Consider the following 21274-nt stretch of genomic DNA (forward strand, 5'->3'; position numbering starts at 1 on the left):
CCCCTCTCATCCACTCTCAGCATCCCTCCAATACATAGAGCACAGGCTGCCACAGAGGCAGTTGGTCTTTCTCCTGCCCCTCTCTCACTTGAGAGGTAAGACCTCAGCCTGTTTCATGCCCTTTATGTCCTTGAAGCACACAGAACAGAGTATATGAAGTGGACTAAGTAACTATATAAGCCAAATAAAGTATATTTTCTTTATAGTCTCCCTTTCTTGGGTGATGCAAACAGTTTTTGCTCAACCTTTAACTTGAAGGTTGACGGTTTGAACTCACACAGGGACTCCATGGAAGGAAAGCCTGGTAATCTGCTTTTGTAAAGATTAAAGTTGAGAAAATCTTATAGAGTGGTCCTATTCTGTAACACATGGGGTCCATCATGAATTAGAACTGGCTCAATGAGAATGGATTTGGTTGGGTTTTTGGTTTCATTGATAAAGAGATAACACCTCAGAATCGCCAGTATTCCACGGATCTAGAAGCCGTTTGGATAGAGTGTTTCCTGTACAAAAAGTCTTCGTGATTGACCATGTTCTCCTTTATTGCTCTGGAAGACGCTGTCTCAAGTGAGAGTGATAGCACCACTTCTTCGTGGAATTTTTTGTTATGCCTGAAATTGTTGATGCCTCCTGCTCAAGGAGGTGCATCCATCATAGCTGTTCTTTCTCTATGAAATTGGTCTCCAGGTAATTGGGAGCACACACAGAGATGGACGACTCACTGTGGGCAATAAAGTTGACTCCCCAGAGCTGCCTATGGGATCAGAATGACACTAGACATCAGCGGAGAGTACATCTTCCATTAGATTCTGCTGTGCACCATCCTGCTTCCTTCACTGTTCTTTTGACCAATCACATGCGTCGTTGTCCCTGCCTCAGCACCACTTCCAAACTGAGACAATAATTCAAGGAGGGTGGAAATCTATGACAAAGTAGCTTATCGGTTAGTCCATCAAAGTAAAATCAAGAATAACCATAAAAGTATATATTTGAATAATCTAAAGAGGAAGGTTCTCGATGAGATGGACTGGCACAATGGCTACCACAATGGGCTCAAGCATAGGAACAATTGTGAGGATGGCACAAGACCGGGCAGGGTTTCATCCTGTTGTGTTTAGGGTTGAGATGGCTCAGAACTGACTCGATGGCACCTAACAACAACGAAGAGGAACAGAGATCAGCAGTTTCAGCAACAGAATTTTCACATTTTATGCAAGAGACCAGCTTTAGTTCTTGGTCAATGCAACTTATGTGCAGCCACCGCCTGTCAGTGGAAGCACATTTGTTGCCATGAAGCTGAAGCTGTGCTCATGGTGCTTCTAGCCAAAGACAGCCAAGGCAGAAAGGCCTGGTGAGCTTCTCCTGAAAACAAGGCAATGAAAACCCTATGATTCAAAATGGCCCGATCTGCAAGCTTTTATGGAAATAGAGCAAGGGCAAGCAGCATTTTGCTCTATCAAGCATACATTCACCGTAAGTTGGTTGCCAACTAGACAGCAGCCAACAGTAACAATGAGGAATAGGCTTAAATAACATCTCTCTTCTTCTAGAACAGTCCATTAACCATTTGCTACTGATACTGTCTATAAAAATCTTTCTTGGAGTCCTCGTCTGTTTCTCGGTCTTCCTCCATTTTTCAATCAAACAATAAATTCCTCTACAACGATGGGTTCTGAGTATCATTATAGGATTTCCAAGATAAATAAGACACTGTTCCTGATCTCAGGAAACTCAAGAGTAAAGATGAGACAGGCAACTAGACACCCTCTACATAGTCTGGGACATGCTGTAACAGAGAATGACTGCGTGCAGAGCAGAGCAATGAAAAGGGTTTCCCAAATCCCACATTTTACAGACCCTGTGGTCTCCATATGCACAGTCAGTTGAGGAGAAACCTTGTCTAGAGACTGGCAACAGGTTTTTGTCACTTATTTGTCAGAAAGCAAGATATTGTGTTAGCATCTGAAACCAAAAGGTTTCAAATGACTACAGCCTGCAGACAGAGCTCTAACTCTATCCTAAACCCTGAAAATAGTTCAGACACCATTATGGACACTCTGCATATACTATTCTGACTCGGGAGCTGTTCAGAGGAGCAAGGTCAATGATGAGGAAGCAGGAGCGAAGCAGGGTCACGAAGCAGGGTCTCTCAGATACAATAGAGAAGACAGGGAAAGCAATAGGTCCATGTTCATGGAATCCTCCTTAGACCATGTTCCCCATCATCCTGAAGTAGCTGGCTTGACAAGACAAAGGACAGGTCTTCTGAAGGTATAATTACAGCACCAGCTAGAAAACCATATTTTGCAGGGTTTGGGCAACTTTTTTTTAGATAGCTGTAAGTGCCCTAAATAAGTGTCCAATCTATGGTGCTGCTTTTCAATAGTTAGGATCCACTGGTACAGGGATAAAGGAATAAAGATACGTGACCTACTTGCAGTATTTTTTGCTTCCTGTACTGATTGCCCTGTATTTTTTTTATGTCTGGAAGTCCTAGTTCCAAAAAGGGGAAACCTCTACCTGGAATCACAGCTCTGAGTTCATTGAGATTTCTTCCTCTCTATTTTGGCGTTCCTTATTCTTCTGAATTAACAGATGAAGAAGGGTGTTACTGAATTGAGTGGTTTGATTGATCCTGGTTAACAAGGGACAATTAAATATGCACTAAATAATGGAAGTAAAGAATACATTTGGAATTCCTTCGTTCATCTTTCAGTACTACTGTGTCCTGTGATTGAAGCCTGGTAACCATGTGTACCCAATTCTAGCATGACTACTAGTGTCCCTGGCCCTTTAGGAAAGGAAGTGTGGCTCACCCCACCAGGTTCAGAACCACATCAGCTGAGGTGCTTTCTGAGGGCAAGGCAAATGCAGAATAGGTACTAGAAAAGGGGGGTTTTAAATACCACCTACAGCCACATTATCAGTTTCAGAAATGTAATTGTTTTTTGTCCTCTTTATGTGCACAAATGTGTTTGTGTTGTTCACTAATTAGAAAATGTAAATAGGGCTAGTATATTTTCATTTGTATGACTTAATTTTATCATGCTAGGCCCAAGTATCAATTCATTATTGTCTTTGTTTGGAAATTATGGGTGATTAAAGAGACATGTACAGGTGCCAAGATGAAAAGGGTGGAATGCGTTTGTGTCACTTTGGCTGGACCAGCATATCGCAGTTGTTTGGCAGCAAGGCCTCTCCCATATGGTTGTGTGTTCAGGTCACAGTGTGATGACACCTACTTGGGGATATGGCCTATCTCTTATCTGTAAGTAGATGTGGCTCACTGGCACTCTCTCTCTCCTTCCTGCTGGCCTTGAGCCTGTGGCTGGGTTCTTGGAACGTGTGCTGGCAGCCTGCTGCTCCTGGGAGCACTTCGAAGTCTGCAACAACATCCAATCTGCTGACTTATTCTAGACTTCTTCGGCCTGATCTTTTGGCTTCCCATATCCAGGCAGCCATGTAAGTCAGGAGAAAAGCCTCAAGCATATTTGACCACCAAACTGGACTTAAATGCTTCTAAAACTGGGTCAGTTCCTTTTCTTAATAGAAACTCCTCTATATACATATGGGAGGCCTGGTGGTAAAGATTCCATATTGGGCTGCAAGGTCACCAGTTCAACAGTACCATCTGCTCCATGGGAGGAAGACTGGCTTTCTACGTCTATAAAGCGTTAGAGTCTCAGAAACTCACAGGGAGAGTTCTACTCTGTCCTATAGGATCGCCATGAGCTGGGATAGACTCAATGGCAAGGTTTGTTGTTTTATAACATAAATGTGTACTATTGGTTTTGTTTATTTAAAGAACCCAAACTAACACACACAGAGCTGTCTCTCATCCTTAGAAGAAGAGGACTTCCACTCTGGTAAATGTAGGAGTGTTTGTATAGACATTGTGGGCCTGTGCAGCTCAACAGGGTCAAAAACCAAAGGTAGAAAGGACTAAATTAATTTTCACGAGTTATATATATGACTTTTACTTTCAGAAGCTCTTCCATGTGTCTATTCAAATTCCTTGACTTCCTTTCCCCAGAGCTTCCTTATGAAACTGTGTCTGTCCCTGCATTCCACCACAGCCTGTATCTGCCTCTCCCACTCCCCACCATTCTGCTCAAAAACAGCAAAGGAATGTTCACCTTGAAATGTCCTTCGCTCAGAACTTCAATTATTGTATTTGATAACTGCATACTTGTAATTTGGGATGAAAGTTGGAGAGATATTGTGCATGAAGCTAGATGTGAAAATAATATCACATAGGATTATGTATAAGAATTAAGTAGAAATTTATACAATCTCTGGGTTTTATTACCAGCACTTCACTTACTGTTTTCGGTACTTTGGGTTTTGTTTTCACTAAAGTGGGAATATTAAAAATATAAAAAGAAAAAGTTTTCAAATGGGAGAAATGCTGATCTTGTCTAATGATGGTTCAAGTTTACTCCAAAATCTGCTCAATACCCCATAATGGAGGAGGAAGCATTGATCGTCCTCATTATCACCGCAGCTTTGTCAATACCAATATTGCCTTGTTTTGAATAAAATGTGCTGTTTTTTATGTGATTCCAGTAAAATGGGGTTTTAGTGAAAATATGAGCAGTAGCAGGAAACCAGGCTGATTTCTCCTCCTACAAATGGATTGATTTTCCTAACACATATTACTCCTCATACAGGCAAGGGAATGGTGGTTCAATTAGGACTCTGTGGTGAGCATGCAGGGTCACCAGGCTGGTCAGCAAACCAGACCTGCTTGGCACATGATCATAGAATGTTAATGGGTAGCCTGGAGAAGTCCCTGCCTTTTCCACTTGCAGTGGAGCCTTAAACTTGACCTTGTCCTGCTGTGCTTATTTCTTCTTTCTCTACCATTTTATCTCCAGATTGACATTATTAATGAGTAATGCAAACATTAATCTGCTCAGCTGCTACCTGAAAGGTTAGAGGTTTGCGACCACCAGAGATACTGCAGAAGAGAGGCCTGGTGATGTATTTTGAAAAAAATCAAACACCGAAAACTTCATAGAGCGTAATTCCACACTACTGCACATGGGGTCACCGTAAGCTGGAGTTGACGAGGTGGAGACTGGAGATAATAGCTAAGTCCCATGAGGTTTTAAATCCCACATGGCGATTTCCCTACAAGAAGACGGTACCCTCATGTCCATGGTGTCTCCGGGACGTTAACCACAAGGGCCTGAATTCCATAATCAATGCCCAGCAATTCAATTTGCTGCCTCTATTCATTGTACCAGAACAAGGGACTTGTGTTGAGTTATTCCATTTGAATTAGTCATCTGTCCAAGTTTTGTAAAAATATTTCTTATTTGATAATTTTGGAAGAAAGATGCCAGATTAAAAGTGACCTCAGATCTTTAAATTAAGATTAAAGCTGTAAGTAACATGCATGGGATAAATAGGGCCTTATTTAAATATATATGAGCATGTTAATATATATGACCAATTGTTAACTTGACTATTGTTCACTTAGAATTAGCTTTCTCTTTACATGAACATTCCACATTCCGTGCTGTGTTACCCACATGGTCCAAACGACAGTTTCCACCCTATAGAACCATGTCTTTCTTCTGGAGCTCTATAGGTGCAGCAGTTACACATTGGTCTGGGATTTGTGTGGTTGAGAGCTCAAAACCACTCCATGGGGAAAAGACTGGGCTTTCTACTCCCACAAACAGTTCGTCGTGGAAACTCACAGGGGATGGCTATGAGTCAGCATTGACTCAATGGCATCGAGTTTGGTGCTTTCTCGTTACCCACCATGTGTGTTATGTTAATTGGCTTTATTTAAGAGATTACCCTGATAAATTACTTGGATTTTGTCCAAGACCTAGGTTTTTAAAAATTTTACCCCCCCTAATATATATATATATTTATGTAATATATATATATATATATATCAATCAACAGGGTCCACTAATTGGTGGCAACCTTATCTGTTAACAGAACAAAATGTTGCCTGGCCCTGAACCATCATCATGATTGGTGGTTAAGTTGGAGCCTATTACTATGGCTAATGGGTCAGTGCATCTCCTTTAGGCTTCTCTCCTCCTCCTCATCCTCCTCATCATCATCATCATCATCATCGAGGCCTCCTGGTCCAGTAACTCATCTCCCCTATGCTATGTTCAAAGTCAGCGGAGCCAGAGCTTGCCATGCCAGCCTCGCTTCTGCAGAGCATGCTGCCTGCACTTCTTTTCAGACTGACATGCTCGTTATTCCTCAGTTCACAACATGTCCAGGATTCACCACCCTCGCCACAATTCAATGCGTCCATGCTTCTGACTTCCTTGTTCATTCCAATGCATATGAGGCAACTAAAAAGACCAGACTTGGGTCAGCAGCACCGTAGTTAAGTGCAGTCAGTGCCTTTGAAAACTTTAAAGAGATCTCTGCAACAGGCTTGGCTTTATAGGTTAGGCATTAAAATATCTAGTGTGTTATAAATGAGCAAATCAAAGATTTTTAAAAATCAATTACTTTATATCAGAGGAAATGGATCTCTTTTCAAATAGCCTGCCCTTCTGTAGCACCATTCAGTGCTATTAATATTACCAACATGTTAGTTATTTGATATCCATATGACTAACATAATCTCTTAGAAATGCAGGATAATTCTAGAAAATAGCACCCTTTTCCAAATTTAGACACAAATACCTTGATTTGTACAAGAATCCCTGGACCTTTTCTTTGCCTCCAGCCAGAAGGTGCATGTTTCCATTGAGGTACTCATCTCTACAGCAGCCTATCGGTCTGAGCACACCTCGGCGGCGACTCTGACAATGGTTCCGCTCCAGCTCCCCAATGGCCTCCAGGAACCACCGCCCCCTCCTGGGAAAGACCACTTGGCACAGTGGCAGGAGTCCCGGGAGCTTTGTGTCAGATAGTTTGCCACTGGCAATGATGTTCACTGTCGCATAATTGCTACAAGCATCAAAACCTCATCTACAAAATGGGAACATTGCTATACACCTGGTGTGTTTGTTATAAAGATCGTGTTTAAGTATTTATAACCTTTTGGAAACTGATAACAGAATTTAGTAAAGCTGTGTGTGTTCTCCCCGTACTCAATACTCATACATCAGCTCACTTAGCTCTCCTAGTAACACCACAAGGAAAGGGATATTATTGCCCCCACGCTATTGGGGTCACTGGGGAGCACAAATGATTAGCAATTACTAGCCAAGTTGTTGGTTCTAACCCACCTAGAGGTATTTCAGAAGACACCTGGTGATCTGCTTTCAAAAGGCCACAGCGGGAAATTTCTATGGGACAGTTTCACTCGCCACACTGTGGGGCCACACTTTATGAATTTAAACCAACTTGTTGACGACTAACAACAATAGCCATTAGTATGGATTACTCCTGAACATAAAGGAGAAAAAATCCTCCAAACTGCTTTGATAAGCCACATCATAATAAGTGATGAAGAAGCGGAAAGTTTTAAGAGTTTCTTTGTTCTTAGATAAAACATCAATGTCCATGGAAGCAGCAGTTAACAAATAAAATAGCACATCACCTTGTGGCTGGGGAAATCTGCTTCAAAATACATTTTTAAGGTCTAAAAAGCAAAATATCAATTTGATAGCAAACACAAGCCATAGTACACAAATGCAATAGTCTCAAATGCACGCAAAAGCTAGATAATGAAAAAGGGAGATTGAAAAGCAATAGATGCATCTCAATTGTGGTGTTTATGAAGAACACTGAATAAAACTAACAAATCAGAACAGCCAAAATGTTCCCTATAAACGAGAACAGTGAAACTTGGTTTTGCTTATTTTGAATACATTACCAGGAAATACCAATTGCTAGGAAAGTGCATCATATTTGGTAGAGAATAAATGCCAACAACAACTGCAACAAAAGGCTTAAACATATCACCAATGGGAAGAACAGTGTGAATTTGAGCTGATTCAATAGCAATTGGTAACACCAACAACAGAAAGGAAATTAAGGATCACACAGGTCACGTAAATTCTCCATAGAGTCAAATGACTCTACCTTGAGATTTGATCAAAATCTGCTATCCTCAGAGCTTGAATTCTAGTCTCATAAAACGGGTGCTCATTAACTGGAGAAATGAAGATGATGACAAAGATCATAACCTAACAAAATCCAGCTTCTAAGCAAGACCCTTTGGGAAGAGGCTTCAACTTATTTACTGATATTCTGCCCATGTGGGTGTGCTAGCCCAAATGATCCACTTAGAGTTTCTAAATGGGTATCTTTGGGCTTTCTCTTTGGTTTTTGTTCTGCCTTCCTCAACTCCCTTACTTATCAAGGACACACTTTTCTTTGACAGCCAGCTTTTCTGTGTCATTTCCTCATTTGAGACCCAGAGCTTGTGCGGAAACTTTTCTTACAGCCATCAGCATGTTGCATTACCTTCTTGGAGCCCCATCTGTCTACCCACTCAAACCCAGATATTTCCAGTGAAGCTCGCCTCTATATGCTCAATAGTAAAGTGACTTTTGGAAATTACTCAGGGAACCAAACCCAACTCATTTGTTGTTGCAACACAAGTCACATTCTAGCTCTGCTATATTAGATCTGGCTTCCCCACTCTGAATGACAGTTCTCATGTACACAAGCAAACCTGCAAGAGCTGCTGTCTTGGAAGAAGTACAACCAGAATGTTCTTAGGAAGCAAAGATGGTGAAACTTAGGGTCACATACTTTGAACATGTTATAAGGAGACACCAGTCCTGAAAATGGACATTATGCTTGGTAAAATAGAAGGTAAGTGTGGCAGTTACATAATCTATTGTCAACTTTCAAGGGGGTGGAGTTTAGCCTGTCAATCAGGTTACAGCTTGATGCCCTCATTTGGAAGCATGAAGCAGATAAATAGCTCACTGGAGGCCAGATGAACTCTATGCTTGTCTCTCTGCTTCAACATTCCTGATGACAAGCCACATGGAGCTAGGCTGAGGGAGCCTGAGCCCTAGAGCTGGAGGGGCCACATGGGGATCCATGCCAGCGCTGAGATGCTGCCGCTGCCACTGCCACTGGATCCACAAGACTTTCCAACCATTGGCCTGTGATCTTCCTGCATTCGGCATCCTTGCATGTGTTGCTTGATTCTGAAGGGGAATTTATAGACTAGTATTGGACATATGGGCTGATTTTAGACGTATGGACTTGAACTGGACTGGGCTGGGATGTTTTCTTAATAATTAACTTATTAATATGAAGCTCTTTCTTAGGCATCTATGAGTGTCTATGAATTTGTTTCTCTAGCCAACCAGGACTACCAGAGTGAGAACAAAAAGAGACAAAGACTCTAGGTGAGGTGAACTTATATAGTGACTGCAATCATGTGCCAAACATAGTAACAATTGGTCCTGGCTGGGTTTCATTCTATTATACATACGGTCACACTGAGTCGGAACTGACTGGACAGCAAGCACCTAACAACAACAACCAAGGTGATGCAATGGTTTTCACTTCCCTATACATTGAAAGATTGGATGTTCTAACTCACCTAGCAGCACCACAGATGATCCACTTCTACAAGGGTACAGACTATAACTAAGATAAGCACAGAGAGCACTTTCAGTCTCTAACACACGGAAGCACCATGAGTTCTAGTAATGGGATGGGGTTGGAAAAATGCCAAAGCTTTTTTGGAAGTGTAGTGATGCTTGGATTGCAAAGTCCTCAAGCCCATTCAATATTACTGTCTCTATGACAAGATCCATGGCTTTGAAAGAAAAACATCTTACTTCCCAATTAGCTATCTTTTCTGGATCCAGCTCAATTGAAAGAAAATTCAGCTGGACTTCATTTTGGCCTTTTGCTTAAGTCATCAACAATCACTGAAAAAATCCACAACTCAGTTTTCAATACTAGTCATGAGGCAAAGGACAGGAAACAGCTGGGTTACTGCACTTCTAGAGCAGCTCTCTGGGAGGGGTAAAATAACTGAGGTGGAGGGAGGAGGAAATTAGTGTGGCCACAGCTGGAAATAAATCCAAGCAGAACACTCATATCGTTATTTAAATTGTTGCTTCCAAAATGACATGCTTTGAAAGAACTCATTTGTTCATGCAGGAAGTAAGAAAGGCATCTGAGTAATCTCTGAGAATGTGGAGAGTGCTGGGAATTGTCACAAAGGCCTGAAGATACTAGCTTTCCATCTGTTTAGTAACACTGCCATCTACTGGAATTCTCCAGGCTGCTGCTTCTGCACCCAAATCCTGCAGTCAGGTTCATAACATTTTCTTGCATGGTCCAAAGTCTCATGTGCCTTGCTATTCCCTTTATCATGAGCTTTTTCTACCATTTAAGAAATTAATAATATTTATGCAACTTTTTATAGCTGATGATTTAGAATCTGCAGAAAATATTTGAGAAAATGTGCCACTCCCTTCCATTTGCATATTTGAGAGACATGGAAGGAAATTGTGCTTTTCCCAAATTACTTCTTGTGACCTAATAGAGGAAAAGTAATCTGCCAAATGGAATTGTCATTTGCATACTTAATGAGTTCAATGACTGCCATGGACTAAGCAATAAACTGAAGTGCTTCCCCATATTGAGGGTTTATATAACTCCCAGGGTTCAGACAAAATGTGGATCATCTGTAGGATTTCAGTGCATGCAGGAAACAGCAGGACCTGCAACTTCTGCTCTCGGCTGCATCATAAGTCACCACAGTCAAGCATCTTTTCATAATAAAGTTGCATTGGGCTGTTAAGGCCCTCCACACCACCAGCATAGACATTCTCACTTAATACAAAACATTGCATTAAGTACATCTAAGGGCATTGGATTTGCTCACATCGATGTGATTTCACCTTAAAAAGTGTACAAGTCCCAGGTTGCATGGTCCTGAATTCTTCAAGAGTGGCAAAGATGAGAGATCTACTCAGGCCACAACTCTGGTTGAGAGTAAATTGCCGAGTTTCTCCTCAGCAAGCCCATGACTCTTGGGAGGTGCATGGCTTCCTGAGGCCCACACAACTACAAAATGGGAAAGCTGCATATACTTTACAGCAGAGCGTGAACATGTAGAGCGTGTGCTGTAGAAATTTTCTCTACTTAAATGCCAAGGTATAGAAGAGGAATTCCTAGATTTTAGGTAACTAATTAGCTAGAAGACATTCAATTAGCTAGCAATACTTTCATCTAGCAATTGGTTACAGGAGTCAAGATAACTAGTTTTTAAAGATGTCCTCCACCATTCTCCCATCTTGCCCTCACATTAGTATGGGAGGATATTTCTCTCCTGTTTAACCCAGGCCGAGTTTGTGACTTTATTTAACCAATAGACTACTACGGAAGTAGCAGCAGCATGTTATAGGTCCAAGTATTAGAAGCTCTGGCAGCTTTGACTTTTGTTCCCCTGAGAAACCTTACAGGACCTGCCAGAGATTCACTGAGTAGACCACTTATTTGTTGTTATTGATAGACACCATGGAGCCAGTTCCAACTCACAGTGACCCTAAGTATAGCAGAACGGATCACTGTCAAGTTCTCACAATCGTTCTTCTGTTTGAGCCCGTTGTTGCAGCCACTGTGTCCATCGATGTCATTGAGGGCCTTCCTCTCCTTTGATGTCCCTGTCCTTGACCAATCATGGCATCCTTCTCCAAGAACATGTTCAAAGGTATGAGATGAAATCTTCTTACCTTACTTCTAAGGAGCGGTCTGGCTGCATTTCTTCCAAGACAGATGTTTGTTCTTTTGTCTGTCTCTGGTACTTCTATTGTCCTTCACCAACACCACAGTTCAAATACATGATTTTTTCTTCAATCTTCCTTATTCAAGGTACAACTTTCACATGCACATGAAGCTATTGAAAGTACCATGGCTTGAGTGAGACCCACACCTTGAGTAATATCCTTGTATTTCAATCCTTAAAAGAAGACTTTTTCTGCAGATTTACCCACTTCAATGCAGAGTTTGATCTCTTCACTGCTGCTTCCATGAGAATTAATTGTGGAACCAATCAAGATTAATGTCCTACATGCTTTATTATGAAATGAATTAATCTGGTAGATGGTGTCCTGTCATTGTAAAGGAATATTATTGAAAGTTTTTCTCTATCACCAACCCCCATTGTTTGTGTAAATAGTGTCCAGTCACTTGGGAGTTTAATCTGTGCAAGTCAACATTTTATGTATTGTAATTTATAACCAGTCTATACTTGTATAGTATCCTTTTATCAACAGTGTTTTAAATTGTACACCGCTGACTAAATTAATGACACTCTATTTTAAATTATTTTATGCTCCAGGGGGATGATTGATAATGTTCTCTGCATTAAAATGATAATGATGTCTCTACAGTGAACTGGAGACACATATAAACAATAGGTGTGTGGATGGATTCTGGGTTCAACATTTAATTCTGGCTCCAATATAAGAACAATTATTTTTTTATAACATGGCTCTGCTTGATGCCTGCCCTCATGAAGAAATCACTGAAGATATGAGTGTGACAGCAAAGTATGGGAAGAAACTAGATGGTGTCTGGCTATTTTAAAGAATAGCGCCTGGGTCTTAAAGGCTTGTCTTCAAGCAAGCAGCCAACTAAATGAGGCATCAAATAAGTCCACATGAAAGAAGCACAACAGTCGGTGATAGAAGGACTGTAAATCATATAATCCAAATCAGAAGAAAGGAATGGTATCACCTGGTTTACAGAAGGCTATGGAGGACAGTGGAAGCCCAAAAAACATTCGCAGGGTCCACACGTGGATTAAGTCTCCAGTGAATTCCCTCTGACCACAATCAAATGATATGAATAGCTTTGTATTCAGAGAGCTTTGCAAAGTTGATTATGGCAGACATAATTGGTTAAAATGTAATATCACTTAATGATATTACTGTAATATGACTTAATGATTACATTACATATAAAATGTAGTATGACTTGATCCTCCATTTGAGCCATTTTAAAGTTGTTTCAGTTTTTTTTTTAAGTGAAAGGGAAGTACCCATGGATTAAACTTTGGGTGAATCCCCTCTAACTGTAGACCAGGGATATTGTCATGCAAAATGCATCAGAAAAAATATATTATTAAAGATACAGTTAGGTTAAAATTTAACACCTTATCATTTGATTCCCCTTTTACAACCATTTAAAATTTATTCTAGTTTTGAATATTTTCTGAATTTTTTTGGATTGAGGTTTTCTGTTTTACTTTGTTATTGTCATTAGGTGTTTTGTTTGGTTTTGGAGCTTTTGCTTGTTTTCCTGAATATAAATGCAGGATAGATAAATTCCTATAAAAAACAGGAAGTGAATTAATGGCTTCTTGGGGCTGTTACAGAAGAGGAAGAAGGAAATGGGAAGCCAATAACAATGCATACCAGGAAGAAGAAAATGCTCTAAAAATGGATTATGGGGATGATTGTACAACTCTTTGTGATATGATTAAATCATTCATTTGTATGACATGCAAATTAGATGCTAATGAATTGATGAAAACAAACAGTGAAATCCTTGACAACTTTGTCATGACTGTACCTATTGGTACAGTTGTACGGATTTTAGTTTTCACCTATGGTGAGGTTACATGACTTGGAATGCTTCCTCTATGCTTTAGTAACTCCCAACAAATGATCAGGTGAGAACATGGAAATAGAGCGTGTGAAACACTTTCTATAGGGAGTTGTTCAGTTTTGCCATTTTGCTGAGTTTAAAGGTGAACCACCTCAGAAGCAGAAGCAGAAATGTAAGGTATCCCACAAACATTAAGAAAGAGGAACCATTAATAGAGTGCTCTTAAGATCCCTGAAGTGCTAAGGCATAGAGGCGGCAAAGGCCATAGCACCAAGACCAGGAGACAGAGCAGAAGAGGCCAGGAGACGGAGCAAAGGAGCTTAGCAAAAGCCTTGAGACAGAGCAAAGAAACAGTATGTGGACCATGACATAGAGTGGGCAGAGGCCAACAGACCACGTGGCTGAGAGGCAGAGAACCAGAGAGAGAGAGATCTGCCAGTACAAGTGAGAAGAAGCAAGGCAGACAAAAGAATAATATTTTTACCATTTTGTAACTTGTTGGCTTCCCAAACAAATCTCCAAGGTTGTAAATATTATCGGTGGGTTTGTGTGGTCATTGCAGCAGATTATTAAACTGAACAGAGAAATATAGTGCTGTCCAAGGAATAGCAAGAGTCAGATCAGTGTTCAAAGGAACGGAGAGCGGAGGCATGTCTGATTTCTACCTCAAGTCAGACAGACAGACCCCTATAGGGCAGGGGAGAATTGCCCTTCAGGGTTTCCAAAACTGTAACCCTTTACAGGAGGAGAACACTCATCTTTACTTTGTGGAGCTGGCTGGTAGTTTCAAACTGTTGACCTATGCAGCCCAAAGCATAACCACTACGGCACCAGAGCTCCCACGCCAGATCAACCAAGTGCAATCTTTTAAAATGTCAAGTTTCTATTCATCATCGATTACAATGGAGATAATAGAAAAATTTTCAAAACAAACCTTGCTGACAATTCAACTCTGACCTATGAAGACCCGAAGTATATCAGAGAAAAACTGTGCTTCACTGAGTTTTCAATGACGGTGAGCTTCAAGGCTTCCTTCCTTGGTGCCTTGGGGTGGATTCAAACTGCCAACCTTTTGTTAAATAACTAAGCTCCTAAGCATATATCACTCAAGGATTCCTGGAGACAGTAATAACCCCCAACTAAAAGGCTTTGAGGACTCAGTAAGTGTCTGGTACATAGCTGGCTGCTCAATGAAATTTATTTAACCTTCTGCTAATCTAGCTACAAGTCCAGACAGCCAAGCTCACTGCCTTTGGCTCGATTCCAACTTAGTGATCCTGTATAAGGTGCCCGAGTCTGCAAATCTGTGTGGGAGAAGACATACTGATCTTTCTCCCGTGCAGTGCCTGCTGGACTTGAATTGCCCAACTGGTGGTTAGCAGTCCGATGCACCACTAATCGACGTGTCTGAATAAAGAGCTACAATGGTACTTTAATCTATCTATAATGGCATCTTTTTTGTTTTCTTTTCTCAATGACTTCGTTTTCTTTCTGAAACCTTTAAAAACATTTCTTTTAGGTTTTTGCCTTCTTAATGCTTTCTCATACAAACTTGCCTCTGTACAATGGAAAGAAACTTGGGAGTTGCCCCCTCTTTTTACTCCCTAGATCTCCCTAACCTCAGGGTACTATAGATCAATTTCTTAATAAGTCTTGGTATGAATTAAATTTATCCCCAGAACATTAGTGTGCTGGGAGCATATATCTGTACATCTAATCTCAATTGGAAATAGGGTTATCTTTGCTATGTTCCTGAAGCCTTCGCAGTGTAGACTGTGTCTAAATCTAATCATTGTTGGGTTATAAGCAGCAGCACTCAGGGACCAAGAAACAAAAACGGAAGACAAGTGTCACGTGAAGACAGCCAGGAACTCCCCGGGAACCTTCAGAGGGAAGGCCTTCCCCCAGTCATGGCCTGGAATCCCAACTCATTTGCTCGGAACTGCTTTTAAGTCATTCAAATGTGGCTCTTATGGAAGAGCAGTTTAGAAGCCTAAGATAGATATTTTGATGCCTTTGGCTTTTCACCCTCCTAGAGAAACCGAAACCACCCTGATCCAAAGGACTCTTGTCTCACTTAGACTGGAAATCACTTCCTGTTTTCCTCTTACCTGCTCCCAGCCTATCATTCACACAGCAGCCAAAGTGATCTGTTTAATTGCTTTTTAAAAATGACTGGGCAGTTCTCCACTTCTACCTTGGGGAAGGCTTCTTGGCCTTGGATAAAACTCTTGGCAAGTCTCAGTTTCCCTTTCTCTGACCCATCTTGCACATCTTCTATTATGCGGCTTTGCTCCTGTCCCAGAGCCTGCTTCTTGCTCTTACTCTCCTGCTAATTCCCACTCATATTCCAGGTTCCTACAGATACTAATATTTAAAAGATAGTTTCCCTGACCTCTATCCCACCCATTAATTTAAATTTAATAAATTTCACCTTTTAATCTCATTGTTCTCTCCCAGCACCTTGTTTTCTCCTTTATATCCTTAGTTATAATTTTTAATTGAATATTTACTTGTGAGCTTACATATTTAAAGCCTATCTGTACTGTTAGCACTACTACCCATTTGAATCTCTGCAATGAGAAACATGTCTTTAACCACCTTGTTAATCATACATGTCCCACATACAGCAGGTCCAGGACCATAGTAGGCACCAGAGACTGTATTGTGTTTGTACCTAGCATTTACCAGATATTAAGTGTAGTATTTAAATAACTGTTTCACCAACAGAAGTGATCTGTTTTGAATGGCTTTGGAAGGATGGGTATAATTTGATCATGCATCTCAGACACACTAACATTTCCAAACAAGAACTGGTTCTCAAGGGGTGGGAGTCTGCTAATGTGGGGATTACCAAGAATAAAATCAAGAAGAAAGGCTACAAGGAGTTGAGATGATCAATTATTCCACAAAGACAAAGCAGGTACCTTTGGGTAATCTTCATGGTACAGCCGTGGCACTAAGCTCACCATGACACATACGATGCCGGGATGCATTATCAGAGCCTCACCTTCTTCTGTCCTGCAGAGAGTTGGGGATGGGGAGAAAAAGACATTTTCAAAAGACTTTCAAATCTCCTCACAGGTTTTCTGGATCTTTTTCTAAGATGGGCTTGAATATACACGCACGGTCTACCATTTATTTTTGATATGGCCTTGAACTAAATAAACTGAACCTAATTTTCAATTGAAAATAGAACATGTGAGATCATCTATTCCTCACGGTGACTTACAGAATAATCATTTGTGCTCTGAGGCACATTGTCTGAAACAGCGTTGAGGTTCCGGGGAAGTTTTTCTCTGGTTTTCGTTTCTTCTCTCCTGCCTCAGAGACATGGAAGACTGAAAAGCCCTCATTTTACATTAAGTATACCCCACACTTTTACACCTGATCAAGATGGTGTAAGTGAACTCCATTGTGCATGTCTTGCCTACTGATTGTAATTCAGAAACCTTTGACAACTGGCATGTAGCAGCTACCTGGTGGCTCTGAAAAGGAGAGTCGGGAAAAGAAAGCCAGAACTCAGAGGACCATGGAACCGTCAAGAAGTTTTCTGGATTTTTCCTCTGTTGTCCTCTAAGGGACACTGGTGGCTTAGTGGTTATGCATTAGGTGCTCTGCAGGAGAATGATGGGACTTTATACTCCTGTGAGCAATTAGTCTTGGGAACTCACAGGGACAGTTTTACCCTGCCCTATAGAGTCATTGTGAGTCAGCATTAACTTCATGGCAGTGGGTTTGAAAGTGAGTTTAATATCCCCTAATATGGGCTCAAAGGTAGCCTGGAACCTGGAATGGTGCAATAGATAAAGAGCAGACAGAAAGAGCTCCAAGAGAAACCTCTATTTCTGCTCTAAAGAGTAGAAAAGAGGCATCTAAATATGAGAGAGGAAAGTCTTTGAATCTTCTTAGTAAATACGCCTTTCTTTTCCAAGTCAATGCACAGGCAACCTGATATCAGCGATGGCATTGACAGTACGAGTGATGAGAGAGGTGTGTAAAATACTCGAAGAAGTCTAGAGTATGGGTGGAATGCCCTAGCTTTAATTTTTTATTCTCTTATTCTTCTCACCTATTGGTCCCAGTGACAAATACAGGGGATTTAAATCTCAGCCTTCTATACAAAAAGCCAGGAGCAGATTCCTAGAAACATGTTGAAGAGATGCAGAAGAGGAGGAGACTTTAAAAATTAGAATTTTACATTTTATGTGAACTTGGGTTCAGTGCTGAGTGGTGTGCACGGATCTGTCTCTGAACCACATTGCTTTGATAACTAGAGAATAGCATCATGTTTGCACAAGGGTTTCTAGCCTCACAGTTGGCAATTCAAAACCACCGGCAGCTCCTTGGGAGAAGAACTGGGCTCTCTACTACTGTAAACATTTACAGTCTCATAAACCCACAGGGAGTTGTATAAGTCAGCATTGATTTAGGCAGCATTGATTTCACATTGATTAGGCAGCTAGTTTGATTTTTGGTTTACTACCCAAGACATTAGTAAATGGGGGATCAAATAGCATTGCAAAAGCTTTGAAAACAAAAATATTGGAAGCACAGCCCATAAAGTGTGGTAGGCACTGCAGGAGTGAACCTGAGGCAATTGCTTGCTAAAATAACGTCAGACAACCATGCAGTATGTAAACAAGAAGTCCTCCTGCTGCAGTGGGCTATGAGTCAGGCTCCTAACTGGAAGGTGAGTGGTTATAAAGCACCAGCTGGTCTGCAGAACAAGATGAGCTTTGGTGCTCCTGTCAAGATTTACAACCTCACAAACCTGCAGCATCTGTTCTGCTCCAGCCTGCAGGGTTTCCATGAGTCAGAATCCACTCAAGGCCGTGAGTGGGTGATGTAAACAAAATCCATAACCCACAAGATTAATACTCAAAATGTCCATGACACAATTTGAATTATCCAACATAGGAAAAAACAAACTGGATTTGAGATGGTAAAATACTTTCATGTGGTAAAAGAGAATTAAAATATGCTAACAACCTTCTCCCAGGGAGACAGACAACAGAAAAGTGGGTGAAGGGAAACAGAGGTTGGTGTAAGACATGAAAAAAATATAGATATATCGAAAGTTCATGAGGAAGGGAGGAAAATGAACTGATATCAAAGGCTCAAAAAGAAAGAAAATGTTTTGAAAATGATGATGGTAACATATGTATAAATGTGCTTGACACAATGGACGTAAATATGGATTGTGGTAAGAGCTGTAAGAGCCCCCAATAAAATGATTTTAAAAATATTCCAACACAAAAATAACAAAGATGTTGGAATTATCAGACAAATATGCTCTATCGTATAGCAAATGCCAATAAATAAGGAGACTCGTGGCTGGTACCGTGCTTTAAGCACTCGGCTATGTATTTGAATCTGCCAGGCATTCCAGGGGGAGCTGAAAGGGTCGGATTCCATGAAAATGCACAGCCTTGGAAATCCCATGGGGATTCCGCTCTGCCCTATATACTGTAATAATATATAGTATACACTGTAATACGAATATACTTTATATAACAGTATTTTATATAGTTTATATAAAATAATATAGTTTATTTAAAATATATACTTTAGTAATAATACTAAGAGTCAGAAAAGACTTGAAAACAATGGGTTTTTATGCCAAGTTTAAATTTATTCTTTTTAGTTAATGGAAAAAATTTAAATAACAATTCAGAAATAGAAACTAAAAATGAATAAAATGGTGATTATAGCAACTGAAAACTACAGTAAATTTTTTAATTTCTTGAGTGAGAACAGTAGGAGAGTAGAAATGAGAGATAAATTAATTTTGCATAACATATAGAAAGAAAGGTGCTAGGATTTTTTGTTTGTTTTCTTTAATAAATCCTCAAGATCATGTGTAACAATATCCAAAATTCTAGGATCCCAATCCAAAGAAGTCCCCAAAAGAGAAGAAAGATAATATAACATAAAAAGAAAGCATTTGGGAATGTTTTACACAGTATTTCTCCAAATTTGATGAAAGACACATCTGACACTTTCAAGAAACTTATTGAAACTCAGATTAAATAAAATAAATCTATGTCCAGAAACAATATAACAAATCTAAATAACAGGTAAAAACTCTTGAAAGTTTGTTGGGAGGTCTGGCGGAGGGAGGAGACAAGAGAACAACAATTTGAATAACTCATCAGAACATGGGGTAAATAAATGCCTTCAAGTACCTAAAGGGTTACTAGAAAACCATATGAAGCACACAAAGTGAGTAAAAAAAGAATGAAGACAAATAATAATAATCTATGATGTAATAAGTAAAGTGATCAGATTTTAACATTGGTAAAGCGAGATACCATTGATAAAACTCATCTGGCGAAATAGCCACATGGCAGCTGAAAGCCGTGTACCCTAGCTTGTCGTGCATTCTTTCCAAAAATTGGGACTTTTTAAAAATGCCACGGGACGTGGGAAAAATTGTTAAAAATTGGGACTGTCCTGCCAAAAGCAGGACGTCTGGCCACCTTAAATAAGGGGCCATGAGGGTTGGGAGTAGGAAGGAGGGAGGACAAAAAACAGGAGCTGATCCCAAGGGTTCAATGAAAAGTGAATGTGTAGAAAAGAGTGATGGAATATATGTACTAATGTGTCAGATATAATTGATGTATGGATTGTAACAGGAGTTGTAAGAGCCCCCAATAAAATAATCTAAAAAAATTATTTTACTACTCCTACGAACATATTCTCAGATAGAGGAAAACAAATAGAATGTGTTGCCATCAGTTTTGCTAAAAGAAATACTAGAAGACCCCACAATCCTTCTCAAGGAAGACCCTGATGTCCCGGAGCCCCAGGCAGGAAGGCCAAGTTGTCCCCTCTACGTAGAAAGTTTCCAGCTGTGCACACACACACACACCATAAAGAAGGCCCCAGCCATCTCAGCAAGCCAACAAGGAAGGCCTTGGGTATCCCTGCTCCTCGGCAAGGAAGGCGCTAGGAGCTCCCAGCAAAATAGGCGCCAGCAGCCCCAAAATTGGTAAAGAAGTCCACAGAGGTACTCTTTCAAGAAAATCCCTAATAGTCCTTAGTATGTGGCATATTAGGCCCAAACAACACACCCCTGTGACCCACAGAAAGGCCACAGTTGTCTCCACCACCACCACTAGCCCTGACTCCTCCCCCTCCCTACCTCTTCCCCTTAACCCATCAGGCAAGGAAGGCCACAAGCCTCTCAGCCAAAGGCCTTTCAAGTCCATGTATCCCAGCAAGGAAGGCCCAGCTGTTCCCAAAACGCACCAAGGAAGACTTCAGCCATTCCAACCCCTGGTCAAGGAAGACCCATGCTGTCCCTGAGACCCATCAAGGAAAACCCCCAGCCATGCAGCCAGCAAGGAAGGCTTCAGATGTCCTTGTTCCCCAGCAAGGGAGGCTTTAGATAGAACTTTCCCATACAAACCAAAAACAAAAACCCACCATGGTTTATCAGAGTCAAACTCTCTACCGTGAAGAAAAAGGAGAGACTACTTATCATATCTTGGGGGGGGGGGGAAGAACACCTACCTACAAGGGGAAACCAATAAGCAGCAGCTCAGACTTCACAGCAAAAATCATTCCAGAAAGAATTCAACTAAGTGACATATATAAAATCTAAGCAAAATTATCATTCAAATATAAGGCAGAAATAAGCATATTGCCAGGCAAGAAAAATGTAAGGAACTTGAAAAAAGAGACTAGCATTACAAAAAATATTAATAGCAACACTTGGGATAAAGACTCAACACCAAACAAA

General features: G+C 40.7%; 1 protein-coding gene across 1 annotated transcript in view; it reads right to left on the bottom strand.

The window, feature by feature from the left end:
- WDFY4 (WDFY family member 4) overlaps positions 1 to 21274 on the bottom strand; it is a 388818-nt gene that overhangs the window by 273736 nt on the left and 93808 nt on the right. The window contains exon 12 of the mRNA XM_075527922.1: positions 16455 to 16548. Coding sequence (XP_075384037.1) covers positions 16455 to 16548 — 94 coding nt within the window. The remainder of the gene's footprint in view (positions 1 to 16454; positions 16549 to 21274) is intronic.

This window comes from Tenrec ecaudatus, chromosome 12, assembly GCF_050624435.1.
Source record: "Tenrec ecaudatus isolate mTenEca1 chromosome 12, mTenEca1.hap1, whole genome shotgun sequence".
Taxonomy (NCBI): domain Eukaryota; kingdom Metazoa; phylum Chordata; class Mammalia; order Afrosoricida; family Tenrecidae; genus Tenrec; species Tenrec ecaudatus.